The sequence below is a fragment of the Papaver somniferum genome, chromosome 3 (assembly GCF_003573695.1).
Source record: "Papaver somniferum cultivar HN1 chromosome 3, ASM357369v1, whole genome shotgun sequence".
Taxonomy (NCBI): domain Eukaryota; kingdom Viridiplantae; phylum Streptophyta; class Magnoliopsida; order Ranunculales; family Papaveraceae; genus Papaver; species Papaver somniferum.
Window position 1 is genome coordinate 197931935 of NC_039360.1, and position 18422 is coordinate 197950356.

General features: G+C 36.0%; 1 protein-coding gene across 1 annotated transcript; it reads right to left on the reverse strand.

The window, feature by feature from the left end:
* Positions 1-202: 202 nt before the first annotated feature.
* LOC113360509 lies at positions 203-1750 on the reverse strand. The gene is made up of 2 exons (XM_026604015.1): positions 1085-1750; positions 203-811 (listed from the first exon to the last, which is right to left on the reverse strand). The coding sequence occupies exons 1-2, from the start codon at positions 1748-1750 to the stop codon at positions 203-205; spliced, it is 1275 nt and encodes a 424-aa protein (XP_026459800.1).
* Between the last annotated feature and the right edge of the window lie 16672 nt (positions 1751-18422).

The window sequence follows — 18422 nt, forward strand, 5'->3', positions numbered from 1 at the left end:
TGTAGTGTTATCCTAGTTGGTTTCATCTCACCTAGTCCAAGTTTTTCATATACCGAGAAAGGTAAAAGATTCACACTAGCCCCAAGATCTTATAGAGCATTGTCTATCGTTTGTTTACCTATGACACATGTGACAGTAGGATAACCAGGATCTTTAAATTTGATTGGGTACTTTTGTGAGATTATGGAACTAGCTTTTTGGGTTAAAATGCCTTCTTATGGACACTCACGTCTCTCTTGACAATGCAAATCTCTTTTAGGAACTTGGCCATATCTGGTACATGTTTTATTGCATCTAACAAGGGCAGGTTGACCTTAACTTGCTTAAAGATGTCTAGGATTTCAGCATATGTACTAGGCTTTTTCTTAGCGAGTCTTCGAGGAAATGGTGCAGGTGGTATGTACACTCTCTCAGAGATATTATTCTCCTCACTTGGACTCTTAGCACTCTCATGCTCATTAGGATCTTTAGACGAAGTTTGGTCAACCTCAGTCTCTTTTTCAGCTGGGTTTTTGTCCTTAGATGGTTCTACCGAGTTCTCTAGAGTTTTACCACTCCTAAGGGTGATAACTGCTTTGATATGTTCATTGTGGTTAGAACTACTTGATTTATTAACCTGGTTAACTCCTTTCGGATTTGGGGTAATTTGGCTAGGAAATGTCCCGCTCTCCCTATCATTTAACTGGCTCGAAAGTTGACTTATTTGAGTCTCTAAGTTGGAAATATCCCGGTCACTATTTTGTTGGTTACGCGGACTCTTCAGGATACAGTCATCGAGCTTCTGACTTAAATTGTTGATATTTTGGGTAGTCTGAAAATTGTTTAGGGCATTACCCTCAATTAAGAGTCTTATACTTTCCTCTAGAGATGATACCCTTTTGTCAACTGGGCTCGGTTCTTGGACTTAAGCTTGGTTCCTAGAAAAACCTGGTGGTGGGTTGCTAGATGGGCCACCTTGATGGTTACCTTTAGACCACGAGAAATTCGGGTTATGTCTACAACCAGGGTTATAGGTATTAGAGTATTGGTCAAACCTGGGTCGACCCTCATATTTAGAGTTCACGCCACCATGTAGGACGCTAACCTGGTCACGGGTAGTTTCACTAGGGTAAAACATGGGACAGTGAGGTCCAATATGACTTTGATCACCACAAATGGTACATGGATAGGTTCTGGGCTCATTGTTACATCTCATAGTCTGGTTGGACCCTTGGTTCATCTCTAAGGACGCTAGACGCCTAAGGATATCTGACCCATTATCGACTCTATTGACCCTATGGATAGAGTTCCTAGTTATTTTGGGCTCCCTCATTGAATCCCATTGACGAGTCTTTTCAGATAACTCGATGAACTCGTCAAAACATTCATCCGGGTCTTGATGGGTAAATTCCCCACCATTCATTGTTTCTACCTGCATTCGGGTTTCACTATCAAGGCCCTCATGTAAGATTTGGGCCATGTGGGCTTTCTCAAAGCCATGGTGCGGGCATTGGTATAACAATTCATTAAACCGTTCTATGTAATCATGTAGACTCTCACCTATTTTATGCTTAAAGGTTTGGATTGACTGTCGAACAACATCAATCTTATGGTGTGGGTAGAATTTCTTAATGAAAACCTCTACAACTTCATCCCAGGTAGTGATTTTTTTAGAAGGAATGATATGATACCACTCACCGGCCCTCTCTTCAAGAGAAAAAGGGAAGAGACGTAACCTAAGAACGTCTTTGGTGACATTTGGATAACCCATAGTGTCACAAATCATCTCAAAGACTCGGATATCGGTGTACGGGTTCTCATTCTCTACCCCCTAAACTTACATAGCATGGCAAAGGTCCCAGGTTTAATATCAAACTTAACGGTAGTGGCCGGTAAAACAACCCTAGGTTCACGTATCACTCTAGACGGGTTCAAACGGTCCCTAAGGGTTTTTACTGGGACCTCAGCATCCTTTTCATCATTTACAGAAGTACCACCTAAATCGGTGTAACGGGTCGGAGTCAAATCAAAAAGGTCGTTTTCTTCAAGTCTATCTCCTACCCGTTTCCAACGTCGCATACACAAGAAAAAATACTAGTGAAGCAAGAAAATCGTACACATGCAAATGCAAGGTTTACTAAATTAGGTAAGCTTGGGCTATCTCAGCAAAATATACTACGAGGCTGAGGCTTGTGGAATTTCAGCTGGTAACTCCCAAATGGCCCAAGGCACGGGTTCAACGTACTTTTCCACATGTTTCCTAAATTCGGTAATTCTGACCGGCGCAATTGGTGTGTGCAGCGTGTATTTTTTTAAAAAAAAATTATAAAAGAAATATATACAAAAGGAAATAAAATAAAAAAAGTTGGGTTTTGTTACTTACCTCTTTTGGTAGGAAACTCCACAATAAATGTAGAATATTACCTGCACAATAAAAATAAGAAAAACAATACCCAAGTAAAATCAAAGAAAATAAAATATAATTAAACTAAACAAGACTAAAAAAATAAATAAAAGAAGAAATAAAATTCTAAAACCTAACCTAAAGGCAAATCCGCGTCGGCGGCGCCAAAAACTGATGTAGTTTCTACAAGTGGTAAGAAAGATTCCCTGCTCGGACTATAAACTAAGATTTGGTTTTTGATCACTAAAAGAAAATACTAAGACAAACTAATTAGTTTTGATTTTTGGTTACCGAGGAGAGAAATTCTAGGGTTTTGGATTCCACTATTTCCAATATTTGTAAACTCAATAACAATTTTTTTGACAAAATACTCCGAGTTTACTCAAAACAATTTTCGAACTCAATCTTATGCTTTGGAAGATATAACATTACAAGCTATTTTTTACTATGACTCTCGTCGCTATTCTACGGCTTAATTTTCCTTCGCTTATAAAAGATCGGTAGCTAAACTACCGAAAACAATTTTTACGAAGCATATAAAGAAGAGAAAAAAATTAATAATTTAAAAGCACAATATTAGAGTATTTATGTCAAAGAAAATAATTACTAATAATTACGCATCAAAAATAGCTTCTTCCAAAACCCTAGAACAGAAATTTAGCTACTCATGAATCGAAAAGTGGAGAAAACTTGATTAATCATTGTATTAAAAATAATAAAAATCTGCTTACAATGATTTCCAGTCGCTAAAGATGTTTAGCTAATAGTTTAGCTTCAAAAGATCCACTGCAACCAACACTGTATACGATATAACGGTTCTGTAGTTGAGTAACGGCACTGTTTTGCGGCTGTATTTTGCAGGTGTTGTTCTTCGTGTTCTTCGTTGAGCAGCAGCAGGAAGAATATTTCTAACCTCTCTTTTCTCGATTATAAGCCTATATTTCTTCTCCCAAAGTTTTCGTCGTCTCTTTTGAAACTCGTACAACCATTTTATACATTACAAACTAAATTATCTCCCAAGTTATCTTCTTTTATTCTTTTCTTTTCTTCCCGAGAAATAATCCTTCGGGATTGGTTTCTTTCTTTATTTTTCTTCTCTTACGCGTCTTTGAGTGTTCAACACTTACAAAAATCGATATATATGAATCCTATGAGGATACATATACTCCAGATAACTCGTAAATTCCATAAACAAAAGCCGAGAATACTTCTCCTCCCATGTTTTGAGATAAGCTTCCTTTTTTACGTTTCCAACTCATTACCAATCCTGTCTTGTCATCACATGCCTAGACCAAGTCATTACCATGAAAATCTTCGCCAGAATCTCGTCCCAATTCTTCCCAAAAGGTCGTGTAGTTTCCAAAAATAATCAACCAAAACCGAGAACCATGTTTACTTTCAAACCGATGATTGAGCCAAATTTAACCGAATCAAACACTTGTATCAATCCTGTTTAGGCCTAAGGAGTAAGCCCAAACAGAATCAGCCCTTTAGTCTCCCTCAATCTCCTCCAAAATCTCAACCCTAATTCTATCCGTAACTGTCCAAACTTTCCCGCAAAAATCAAAATTTGAATGGTGAAGAAAGGTTGAAGATGACCTCCCCTTATCCAATAGCGGTGTCCCTTTAGGAATTTGGGGTATAAATAGCAATTTTTGGGTTGCGAATAGAAATTTGTGGGTTATAAGAAGTAATTTTGGGCTGTAAATAACAGAAACTCCTCTGGATGTCTTCTCCGGAGGTTCAAACACCACTTTTCGAATTATTCCACCAACAACAACCGTCTCTTACCTCTCAGATCCACTTCTTTTCTTCAATTTCTTTACATCATTAAAGCTGCCATGCTTTTCATACATAACTTGCATTACTAAAGCCGACATGCTTTTCAGATAGAGATGAAGAAATAAAAGAAAATAATGAGAAATAATTCTCCCCCAATAGTAGTTACACATGAAATGACACTTTAGCCCTTTTAAGCGACGTTTCTTCTTCTTTTGCTCCTAAGCACCTAAAACTTAAAATTAAACATAAGATACATAATTTAAAAGAAAACTTAGCAAAGAAAGAATAAACAATAGATAAATATCAAGGTGTTTTAATTAGACACCTATCAATGACCAAAACCTTTACACTTAAAGCACTGAGGCTGATATTCATCATCTTCTTCTTGATCATTTTTGTTCTTGACAGGAACTCGATCATGGGGTCGAGAAGATCGATGAGCATCTTTTATAAATCTCTTGTTTCTCTTCTTTAAGAGATATCGAAACTGTCTATTAATTAATGATAATGACTATTCAATTTCATCATCAGAATTTTCTGCAATCAGTTCATCGGAATCATCCAACAATCTATCTTTATCCGTAGGAGCTTTTGGAAGTTTTGCAGCTTTAAAAGAAATTCCTTTAGCTTGAATAGATTGTGATTCATGATCAAATATCTTTAACTTTCCAACGAGTGTGCTTCGTGAAAGTGTTGAAAGATCATTTTCATCTATGATTGCATGTTTCGTATCTAGATGGCAACGATCTGAGAATTTTGCACACTATATCCTTTTCAGAAATAGTATTTCCAAGAGAGAAAGAGGCATTAACTATCTCAGAGAGTTTAATATGAAACTATTCAAAAGTGTCGTTGTCATCCATTCGAAGGTTTTCCCAATCAGGAGAGTTTGAAGTATAGCTTCCTTTTCTGATGTGTTACCTTCGAGTACGATCTGAAGGTTATCCCAAGCTTCTTTTGAAATTTGGCATGTTGATACATGATGTAGTAGATCACGGCTTATAGCATGTATAATAGCATTCAAACCATTTGAATTCTGCTTTGCAAAAGCCTTTTCTTCGCTTGTATAATCCACTAAGCGTTTAAACTCAATTTCCTAATTTTCTACTTTCGGGCGATTATAACCATCGATGACTAATAGCCAAGTATTAAAGTCTCGTGATTGAAGTAAAAATATCATAGCATGTTTCCACCATAGATAGTTTGTTCCGACAAATCTTGGCGGTACGAAATCGATTCATGTGAACTCGAGTTCATTTCTTGTAGGTTGGATCGCACCAAACACAGATTGTTAGATCTTTTCGTGTTTGCCTGCTCTGATACCAATTGAAAATATGAGGGTACCCAAATACACCAAAATCTTTAATTTATCCACCTATAAGTCCTCTTACCGAAAGTGAATGTCTATGGACGAAGTCGAAACAATACTACAAATTGGTATTCACACCTTGTGTGATTGTCTATGGATACGAGATCGAGATAATACTACTACCAAAGTGTGATTACTTGATAATAGGTTCGTACTTAACCAAACTCTATAGGATCACTATCAAGTAAAACGGAGTTAACGTTTGTGTAATTTACTTTAAATTATAATAACAACAATTATACTTACGGAAAGGAAAAGCAAATGACACGGCAAGATTTTGTTAACGAGGAAACCGCAAATGCAGAAAAACCCCGGGACCTAGTCCAGAATTGAATACTCTCAGAATTAAGCCGTTATACAAAATCTAAACCAACTTCTTATAGTTGAGACCAAGCAACTAACCCCAGTTCACTTAGTTTCCTCAGTATCCATGCGCTTCTGACTTCGATGAGTGCACGCACTGGAACAATTCCTCTGGATCGTGTTCCAAACAATAAAGGAACAACAAATATGTTCGGTAACAACTCTATTGATTCTTTAAGATAAGATATCTCAAGTCATATGCAAACGCTCTTCCATTTAAGCTAAAAAACTCCTTTACCTGGTTAGATCAATCCAATCTCTATTACCTAAGTAACAAGATTCAGATTGTAACAATCAAAATAGATCTCTAATGAACTATTATGTGTTACCGACCTCACACAACTAATCAATCAAATAAATCTGATTCTAGTCTGATCCAAGCTGATCAAGGTTTGTGCAACACAAAGATATGAGAAACCAATAAGAAATCTTCTTCGTCTTCAAATCTGCTTTAATCTTCAAATAAACCTGCACAACGCCACTTGAATCTCTTGTGATCAATCACGCATAGAACGGAGTATGTTAATATTAAATTATCACAAGATGTCTTTAGATCTACAAACAATTCTAAAGATCTCGTCGATACTTCCATCTAGTTTGAGTGAATCTTATATCAGAAGAGAAGATTCTCAAGAATAAACAAACTAGGTGCAATCAAAGTTTCAACAACCATTAGTCAATCAAATTCATCGAAAACTAATAACAGTGTAACTATCAAGTTTTCCATCAATTGTACTCGTAGAGCTTCTTGATCCCACAGAAGTCTTTAAACGAGCGATCGTAAGATATTTCGCCTAAGTACGGTATTTTCCTCTCCGATTAGACGGCTCCACCAGAAACAACAAAAAGATGAAATTTTCCTGGCTCTTAGGATAGTATGCTAGAAATGCGAACTTAGGTATTTATAGACCAAGGATGTTTAACGCCAAGGAATTCCCAAAGACCAATGTTCAAGTGTCAATCAATTTCAATCAACAACCAAAGGTTGGATTTACCAATTGATTGAACTACGCACAACCTGTGATATTTCAATTATATAACCAAATATAATGCGGAAAAGAAATAATACAAACACCAGAAGTTTTTTTAACGAGGAAACCGCAAATGCAGAAAAACCCCGGGACCTAGTCCAGATTGAACACCACACTGTAGTAATCCACTACAGACACTAGCCTACTACAAGATTAACTTCGGACTTGAATGTGGTTGATCTTTAACCAATCTCATATTGACTAAGGTACAGTCGCGTTCCTTATGCCTCTAAATCCCAGTAGGACTCTACGTACTTGATTCCCTTAGCTGATCTCCCACACAACTAAGAATTGTTACCACCCAAAGTAGTAGACTTGATACACAAATCTGTCTCCCACAGAAAAGTCTCTTTAGATAGATAAATATGTCTTCCACAGAAATACCTATGAAGTTTTGTTTCGTCTTATGATAAATCAAGGTGCAAGGAACCAATTGATATTCTGGTCTTATAGTCCCGAAGAACAGCCTAGAAATATCAATCACCTCACAATAACTTAACTATATGGTAGTAGAACAAGTTATTGTGGAATCACAAAGAATGAGACAAATAGATTTGTGATTACTTTTTATATCTTACCCGTCGGAGATAAATCTCGAGTCAATCTTAGAGAAGATAGTACTCAATATGATAGAACAAGTAAGATCAGAATACGCAACTACAGAGAAAATAGTTGGATATGGCTTCAGAATCCCAATGAAGTCTTTAAGTCGTTAACCTAAATGGTTTTAGGAAAAAACTAGGTTAATGGAGAACCGACTCTAGGACGCAACTAGTATCACACATGAGGTGTGGAGGTTAGGTTTCCCAGTTGCTAGAGTTCTCCTTTATATAGATTTCAAATCAGGGTTTGTTTAGTTAGCTTGGAAAAACGCATTCATTGTTCACCGTTAGATGAAATCCTGATTTAAGATGCAAACTAAGTTTTGCTTGAAACGAAAGAAATATATATCCACTGTTAGATGGACTTAGCTTGTCACACACAAATGAAATATACTTCATTTAGATATGGGTAACCGTACCTAAACGTGTATACTTAGTTGGTTCAACAGTAGTTAACCGAAGTTAGCCATATGAACACTTTGTCTAATCCACATTAATCTAACACATCTAGATCAACTATGATGATCAAAGATAATCAAAGGATCTAATTGTGTTCTTCATAGAGTTGTTCAATTTTTCATTATCATATAGTAAAATACATGATCGAATCGAAGCAAAATCGGATTGGTTCGGAAGAATCAATTCATGAACATTTAAGCCACGGTTTGCAAAGATTGCATTCCTTATTATATAAATGTATTTGTTCATGCGTATAAAATCATACTATGCCGATTTAAGAACTTGGACCACTTAAGTTTGTGAACGGGTATGCAAACTTAAGTTTCGGACATTGGTCACAAGCTAACAGTTTGCAAACGGGTACGCAAACTTTAGCTCCGGACCGATCTCAGTTGAAACTGTTTGCGAACGGGTACGCAAACTTGGTTCCCGGACTTCAATAGTTAAATCAGTTTGCGAACTAGTATGCAAACTTAAGAACCCTGACCAAGCAGTTAAATAAGTTTGCGAACGGGTATGCAAACTTCGGTCCTGAATTCCGTCAAAACAGTTCGTACACTAAGTATAAAAACCGTAATGTATCTAGACATAGGTTTTAGCTCGTAACTCCCATTTCAATCATTTAAACATTCTTAGAAGACGACAATGAATGTCTCACACATACCATTAGCTAATAAGCAATTTCCAAGTGATCGAATGATCAATACGAAACTGTCTAAGACGACATCAAATGACCGCCTCACACAAATCATGTAAGATGTTTCAAGGAAATTTTCACATGATCATATTTTGACATAAAGTGAAGAATAATGATGAATGTAACTAAGACATAAATCTACCAACATGTATTTCGAGAAATAGATAAGCGAGTTATACTCAGCTCGAAATATCAAATGTGTATGATATGAAAGACTATATCGTATACGACTTTTGTCTCAATTATAGATAAATATGAATAGAATAACCTTCTGGGGATTGATAAGTTTTAGTCTCCACATACCTTTTGTTGATGAAGTTCCTCCGAGTTCTTCAGTAGATCTCCGTCTTCAGTTATAAGCACCGTGAAGTCTAAAGCTCAACTATACAATATATCCTAGTCTGAAACTCCTATAGGAAGACTAGAAATCAAGACTATAATTTTGATCAACTAAACTTAACAAACAAACTTGAGATAGCAACGCTTGCGAGTTCGACCGAGCAATGCTCTAACAATCTCCTCCTTTGTCAATTTTAGTGACAAAACTATCAATAGGATTACAGAATAAATAAGACTTTGTAACTTCTCATCCATCATGCTTGATTTCCTTGGATCTTCAACATTACTTGAATTCTTTGTCGTTCCAAGTATTCCAGTGACTTTGAATGTGTTCGACCCAACATCATTGTTGTTGAAGATCCGTAGCTATTACAATAATCAACAAGATTGTTTTCATATTGTTATACAGTGTCATAGTATTATTACACAACATCAAAATTCAATTGTACCACAACTTTGAAAATAATATTATGGTGATATGTATCACTCCCCCTTAGTCAATATTTCATCTCACAATGAAAACCACTCCCTCTTACTTAATGATCCGTAAACCATATGCATGTAGTGTGAACTACAAAATAATTCTCCACCTTTTTGCAATCTAAATTGGCAAAGGTACAAAAATTACGAGATCATAATGAAATTATCATAGAGATACTTCATGACTAAAATAGAACATGTCAACTTTGTTTCGATGATTTCACATAGTCGAAACTTAGTGTATTCACCAAGGAGTTAATAAAGATACAAGATAACTCCAACAATATTCCACATCCGCACTCCCCACAAAGATTTGGCAATTAAGCACAAGTTCAATTAAGAACTGTCTTCCATAAAATGTCATTCCCGAAAGAACAACAAGAGCGACCTTACTTTTACGAGAAAATAAGGATTTCTTTGGACATTAAAAAATCTCATGAAACATGAATCTGTATCCAGTAAACTCAATTAAATTAACCATAAAGGAACCTTAATAATTAATTTAATCGGAAATGCTCAACATAAGAAAAACTTACGGAGCCATACAGTACTTTCACATATAAGTGGATCAGGGAAAGATCAATACTGCGGGATACTCAAAAGTTCATTCTATCTTTTATCAATATTTGCATAATGACATAATAGACTTAACTTTTGACATATATGGGACAATCATAGTTCACGGACGTAAACACACATATCCCGTAACATTTTTGCAATATATAAACCCAATAAAGATTAATACTACAAAAACATCTTCCAAATAACTTAGAATTTAAATAAATAAATCTAAAACATCGCAAGATGAAAATCGTTGGAAATAGCTATGTGTAATCACAATATATGCTATTCCAAACCCTAGTTATCCTTATTAAAAACTCAAGAACAAATTCTCATAAGAAGTTTCCTAGATATTATAGAACTTTCTCAGAGCATCTACTGAGAATTCCTTCTCATTATTGAAGAACCCATTGATTTTGGGAGCATTTAATTCTTCCAAATCTTCAGAAATATCAGTTAACTCACTAAGTTCTCTTTTTAGATCACACAAGGTGTTCTTCGTCAGAGATAAAATTTGTTCATAGTGAGCTATCTTTTCTAAGGAGAACATGATTTGAGATTTTAAATCATTTCTTTTGTTAATGAATTCTTTCACCATTGCCCTAAAGTTATTATCATTTTGACAAAAGGATTAAAAAAAGTTATAGAATGAACCTTTTTCATCATTTGAGCATTTCTCCTTTTTCTTCTCAGAAGATTGGATTCCTTCACAAAGATACACATTAACTTCTTATACTGTATCCTTTTTGTGGTACCTCTGGTTACAGGAGCCATGATACTATATATTTCAAAGAAGACTGTGAAGGAAATTTTGTTCACAAATGAATATAAATAGAGCACTGGATAAGTAAACCCTAATCAACACTTTGAAAAGTCTTCACGGTTTACGATCCATTATCTATTTTTGACAAGAAAATATTCAATTGTAAAACTTAACTTGAATAATCTTAAGCTGTCGAGAATAAGTAATCACAAACTATACAAGACTTGAGCAACCTTGATGCAATCCTCATATTCTCAAGTTAATAATGAGGATGCATATATCACTATAATTATATAGTGATGGAGTGAGTAGAATGCTCACATCTTGTGTCATATGGTGACTTATCAAGGTTCGTTATATAAATATACTTTTTACTTCGTCTGACTCTGGTTCTTTTAGACTTCTTCTTGTCTTCAGAAGTTCCCTGTTGGTTATCCAAAGCCAGATTCATCCTCTGCATGTCATTCTAAAATTTGGAAATTCGGTTATTGTTTCTCTTGAATTTACAACACTTACTTTGAACATGATTTGTATTTCCACAAAACAAACACCTCAAAGATGAATTTTCGTTTTGCAGATTTGACTCCTGTTTATCACAACTTTTAACATCTATTATTACAGAACTGGCCGGAACAAAAGAGTTGTTTGTGCTCACAGTCTTTTTTTTCAACCCCAAAAAATTTGTGTTACCAAAGGACTTCTCACGTAATAACATTGTTGAAATCTTATCAGAACTTCCAAATAACCTTTGCAGGTCACACTTAAGAGTGTTAATCTCTTTTTATTTTAGAAATAGGGTTCTGGTGAATTCATCATTAAGACAGTCAATCTCAAGATTTTTCACCTGAAGTGATGATTCAAGTTTCTTCAACCTCATTTTTAGTTGAAGATTTTCTTGGTGAATTTCTTCAGTTTTATCCAAGAATTCAAAAATATCAATGTCAGACTCGCATTCTGAATCAGAATTTGAGTTAGTAGAAGTTTCTGTTGTGAAAGCTGAAATTTTTGTGCAAACTTCGAAGTATGCAAATTGACCAGCTGAATTGATTTTAATTTTATTGAATCATCTGAAGCATTAGAAAGTGAGAGAGAGAGAGAGAGATGTTCCTCATATCTTTTGCTTCTTCTCACAATATCCTTGATCTTTTGTAAAATCAATGATCTGTCAATATGATTTGGACAACATTCATCAGCCCAAGAAAAGTTAGAAGAAATACTTGTGTTGGTCACAGCATTGAACGCGGATGTTCTGGATATGTTCTGATCATGATCAAGAACTCTTAACTTTACAATGAGAGAGTTTCTGAAAAGTGTATCAAGGTTATTTCCTTCAACATTGGCATGCTTATAAAAATAGTATCTAGCTGGCAACGATCTGAGAATTTTCATCAAAATATCCTTTTTAGGAATAGTCTTACCTAATGCAAAAGATGCACTAACAATTTCAAACACTTAGTGATTAAACTCATCAAACGAATCTTCATCAACCATACGAAGGTTTTCCCAATCGGAATTTAGGTTTTGAAGCCTAGCTTCCTTTTCAGAGGTATTCCCTTCAAATACGGTTTCTAAGATATCCCAAACATCTTTAGACTGAGTACACGTAGTCACATGGTGTTGAGGATCCGGGGTAATGGCATGGATGACAACATTTAATCCGTCTGAATTTTGCATTTCAGCGAGAATCTAGGAAGAATCATATGTACCAATATCCTTTGGAACAGTTACATCGCCTTCTGTAACAACCGGAGGATTATAGTCATTAACAATATAAACCCATGATCGAAAATCACGTGCTTGAAGAAAGGAACGCATAGCAATTTTCCACCATAAGTAATTCGAGCCATCGAAGACTGGCGGTACGTTTATAGAGATATCACTTCCGTCCATAGAGTCAAATCGCTACAAACACATACTTATAAGGTTTTTAACGTGTTTGCCTGCTCTGGTACCAATTGAAAAAGTGGGGGTCTAACAACCATACCCAATATTTCGTTCGGAAATCTGTATGGACAAACTCCAATATAACTCCAAGAGAATCAACTAGACAGTCAGACTCAACCAAGGAAAATATATCCAAGAGTTACATCTCTGTTTCTCAATATAATCAGCAAATCAAATATAAAGAATCTATGAGCCAATGTTCAAGTGTCAATCAATTTCAATCAACAACCAAAGGTTGGATTAACTAATTGATAGAACTACGCACAACCTGTGATATTTCAATTATATAAACAAATGCAGATTGAACACCACACTGTAGTAAGCCATTACAAACACTAGCCTACTACAAGATTAACTTCGGACTGGAATGTAGTTGATCCTTAACCAATCTCACACTGATTAAGGTACAGTCGCGTTCCTTACGCCTCTGAATCCTAGTAGGACTCTATGCACTTGATTTCCTTAGCTGATCTCCCACACAAATAAGAGTTGCTACCACCCAAAGTAGAAGACTTGATACACAAATCCGTCTCCCACAAAAAAGTCTATTTAGATAGATAAATTTGTCTCCCACAGAAATACCTATGAAGTTTTGTTCCGTCTTATGATAAATCAAGGTGCAAGGAACCAATTGATAATCTGGTCTTATAGTCCCAAAGAACATCCTAGAAATATCAATCACCTCACAATAACTTAATTATATGGTAGTAGAACAAGTTATTGTCGAATCACAAAGAATGAGACAAAGAGCTTTGTGATTACTTTTTATATCTTACCTGTCGGAGATAAATCTCGAGTGAATCTTAGAGAAGATAGTACTCAATACGATAGAACAAGTAAGATCAGAATACGCAACTACAGAGAAAATAGTTGGATCTGGATTCAGAATCCCAATGAAGTCTTTTAGTCGTTAACCTAAATGGTTTTAGGAAAAAACTAGGTTAATGGAGAACCGACTCTAGGACGCAACTAGTATCATACATGAGGTGTGGGGGTTAGGTTTCCCAGTTGCTAGAGTTCTCCTTTATATAGATTTCAAATCAGGTTTGCTTAGTTATCTTGGAAACAACGCATTCATTATTCACCGTTAGATGAAATCCTGATTTAAGATGCAAACTAAGTTTTGCTTGAAACCAAAGCAATATATTTCCACCGTTAGATGGACTTAGATTATCACACACAAATGAAATATACTTCATTTAGATATGGGTAACCATACCTAAGTGTGTATACTTAGTTGGTTCAACATTAGTTAATCAAAGTTAGCCATATGAACACTTTTTCTAATCCACATTCATCTAACACATCTAGCAAAATCGGATTGATTCGGAAGAATCAACTCATGAACATTTAAGCCACGGTTTGCAAAGTTCGCAAACTTTGGTTCAAGGGATAGGACTTATGCACATATGTGTTTCCATAACAATACTTATGTCCATCATTGGTTATGTAATCTAAACTCTCATTCCAACCATTGAAACATTCTTAAAGGACGTTATACAGTTGTTACACCATTTCTCGTCAAAGCAATTTTCAAAGTGATTGAAACATATCATGACTTTCGTCACTAGGTAAAGATAAACATGGTCGAAGCGAAACGCTTACCAACACATATTTCGAGATATAGATAGGCGAGGTATACTCGGCTCGAAATACCAAATGTGTATAATCTAAGTCTATATATAGCGTACGAATTTTTGTCTCAAGAAGTAGGAGATAGAGTAAATAGACTTTTGAGTGACAGATAAGTCCAAGTCTTCACATACCTTTTTGTCGATAAGTTCCACCGGTTCCTTGAGTAGTTCTTCTTCTTGTATGATGAATCGCCATGAATTCCTTGAGATCACTACACTTTCTATCCTAGTCCGAGACTTAGCTATAGTAGACTAGAAATCAAGACTTATAGTTTTGATCACTAACATTGACAAAAGCTTGAGATAGCAGCGGTTGCGAGTTTGACCGAGTAATGCTCTAACAATGAGGATATCGCTGTTAAGACCACTTTTCATGCTGAAACCACGGTTGATGTTGCTCCAGAGACGAAAATATGATGATTGGGGCGTCAACATGGTATTTGACACTTCATTCAGTGAGTCATTTCCATACCATGAATGAAAACACATGCAATACTCTAACAACGAACTAGTTGGTGGATTTACTATTCTTGTTGGGTATACTGGATTTTATGTTGAGATATGGCAGAAGCATATACCCGTATTGATTCTATAAAAAAATCCAAACATCTCACCAGGTAAAAGAAGTAATGCATGTAGTTAATAAGACGCGTACCAATGCTTAAGTTGTCATTATTGAAGGTATATTTGATGATAGGTAATTCCACTTGGATGCTTCTGAATGCTATGATTTTAATATGAAGTGGCTTCGTCAGGGGATTGATGAAGAAGATGCAATCAAAAACTGTGGCTCCTTCTGATGACGTTATTGTAGAAGCAAAAGTAAAAGTCGCGAGGTTGACCCAAAAGTTGGATCTGGAGAAGAATGCTCTTGAAATCATGAAAAGAGCTCTAAAGAGCATAAGCCGTTCTTAGCAAATTTCACTTAGTTTTATTTTATTTCTCCAAGACTCATTTATTTGGACTTTTGATAAATGTTGTTAGAGAATTGCTCGGTCGAACTCGCATGCGTTGCTATCTCAAACATGTTTGTCAATGTTAGTGATCAAAACTATAAGTCTTGATTTCTAGTCTACTATAGCTAAGTCTCGGACTAGGATACAAAGTGTAGTTGAGCTGAAGGACTTCATGGAGATTCATCATATAAGAAGAAGAAGAAGTACTCAAGGAACCGGTGGAACTTCTCGACAAAAAGGTATGTGAAGACTTGAACTTATCTGTCACTCAAAGGTCTATCTACTCTATCTCCTACTTCTTGAGACAAAAATTCGTATGCTATATATATAGACTTAGATTATACACATTTGGTATTTCTATCCGAGTATACCTCGCCTATATATATCTCGAAATATGTGTTGGTAAGCGTTTCGCTTCGACCATGTTTATCTTTACCTAGTGACGAAAGTCATGATATGTTTCAATCACTTTGAAAATTGCTTTGACGAGAAATGGTGTAACAACTATATAACGTCCTCTAAGAATGTTTCAATGATTGGAATGAGAGTTTAGATTACATAACCAATGAAGGACATAAGTATTGTTGTCGAAACATATATGTTCATAGGTCCTATCCCTTGAACCAAAGTTTGCGAAATTTGTTGATCAAGAGAAACCGAAAGAATGGCTTGTTGCCAAGTCCGCGAACTGCCGAACTTCTCATCCCGAGAAATTCTGCTGGAGTTGACAAACTAGTTGCGTGAGTACCAGTCCGCGAACCGGCGGAAAGTCATTTGCGATATTTTCTGCTGGAGTTTGTAAACTCTGTCCGGTTGCTTAAGTCCGCGAACCTAGTGTGTGAACTTAAGAAGGTTATATATCTGAAGATGATTTCTGAACTTAAACTTATAAAGACTAAGGAATGAAATCTGCAAACCGTGTTTATAAAATTCATGAACCGATACGAGTGAATCAAATCATCTTTGTTTCAATGTGTCTTGTGTAGTACATAAGATTTCCTTGCAATTGAACAACTCTCTAACTAGTTCATTTGAGTCATTTGAACTAGTTATGGTGAAGAAGAATATGGTTGGTATGAAATACTCATATGGCTAACCTTTTGGTTAACTATTGTTGAACCAACAATGTACACGTTTGGGTAGGTTAACAAACCTAGAAGCGTGCATTTCATTTGTGTATAACAAGCTAAGTTTTCGATCTAACGGTTGAGAAATATTAGCTTGAATCTAAATCAGTTTTTCATCTAACGGTGGATATTTTTTGCTTTGTAACCAAGGCGAAACCCTGATTTGAAAGACTATATAAGGGGACATATAGAAACTCTGCAAAACTAATCCCCACACCTTACGTGTGATACTAGTTTGCGTGCTAGAGTCGATTCTCCTTTAACCTTTGGTTTTCTTCTTTTAAAACCAGGTTAATGACTTAAAGACTTCATTGGGATTGTGAAGCCAGACCGATACTACTTTTATCGTAGTTGTGTGATCTGATCTTGCATCTTCTATCGTACGAGTACAATAAGATTGATTGGATTGATATTGATATCTCCGATAGGCAAGATATAAAAAGTAATCACAAACATCTTCGTCTCATTGTTTGTGATTCCGCAACATCTTGTTTCGCTACCATACGATTAAGATTGTTGTGAGGTGATTGATTTATCTAGGCTGTTCTTCGGGAATATAAGACCGGATTATCAGTTGGTTCTTGTTCACCTTGATTATTATCAAAAGACGGAACAAAAATTTTAGGGTTTTTCCGTGGAAGACAGATTGATCCTTTGATAGACTTGTCTGTGTGAGACAGATTTGTTTATTGTCAAAGCCTGCGATTTTGGGTCGTAGCAACTCTTAGTTGTGGGTGAGATCAGCTAAGGGAATCAAGTGCGCAGTATCCTGCTGGGATCAAAGGTGTAAGGAGTACAACTGTACCTTGGATCAGTGGGAGACTGATTGGGGTTCAACTACAGTCCAGTCTGAAGTTAGCTTGGAGTAGGCTAGTGTCTGTAGCGGCTTAATACAGTGTGTGTGCAGTTGTGGTTTCCTCGTTAACAAAATTTCCGGTGTCTGTGTTATTTCAATTTCCGCATTATATTGTTTTATATTTATAATTGAAATAATACAGGTGGTGTGTTAGATCATCAATTAGAGTAGTCCAACCTTTGGTTGTTGATTTTCATTGGTTGATCCTTGGATATTGGTTCTTTGGTACCATCCAAGTTATTCCTTGTGTTTGATTAAAGACTCACTGATTTCTATTAGCTCGAGTAAATCAAAACAAGAGAGAGATATTAACTCCTTGAGATACTTTTACCTAGATTGAGTCTGACTGTCTAGTTGATTCTCTAGAAAGTATTTCAGAGTTAGTCCATACAGATTGCTAAGCGAAATATTGGGTGGTGTTGTTAGACCCCCGCTTTTTCAATTGGTGTCAGAGCAGGCAAACACGTTCAAGACCTTACAAGTCTGTGTTTGTAGCGATCTGACTCTATGGAAAGTTGTGCTATCTCAGTAAACGTACCACCAGTCTTTGATTGCTCAAACTACCTATGGTGGAAAATTGCTATGCGTAATTTTCTTCAATCGCGTGATTTCCAATCATGGATTTATGTTGTTAATGGCTATGAGGTTCCCATCGTTATAGTTTAAAATACTACCATGCCTAAAAACATCGGTACATATACTACTGCTGAGTCACTTGATGCAAAGCAAAACTCCGACGGTTTGAATGCCATCATGCATGCCATCACCCCAGATCTTCGACACCATGTGGCTTCATGCTCCACGTCTAAAGATGCTTGGGATATTTTAGAAACTGTATTTGAAGGTAACACCATCGAAAAGGAAGTTAGGCTTCAAAACCTTAACTCCGATTGGGGAAACCTTCATATGGCAGAAGAAGAGTCATTTGATGAATTTTGTCACAAAATGTCTGAAATTTTTAATGCATCATGTGCATTGGGTAGGACTATTCCTGAAAGGGAAATTGTTATGAAGATTCTCAAATCGCTGTCATCTAAATATGAATCTAAAAAACATGCCATCGTTGAGGAAAATAA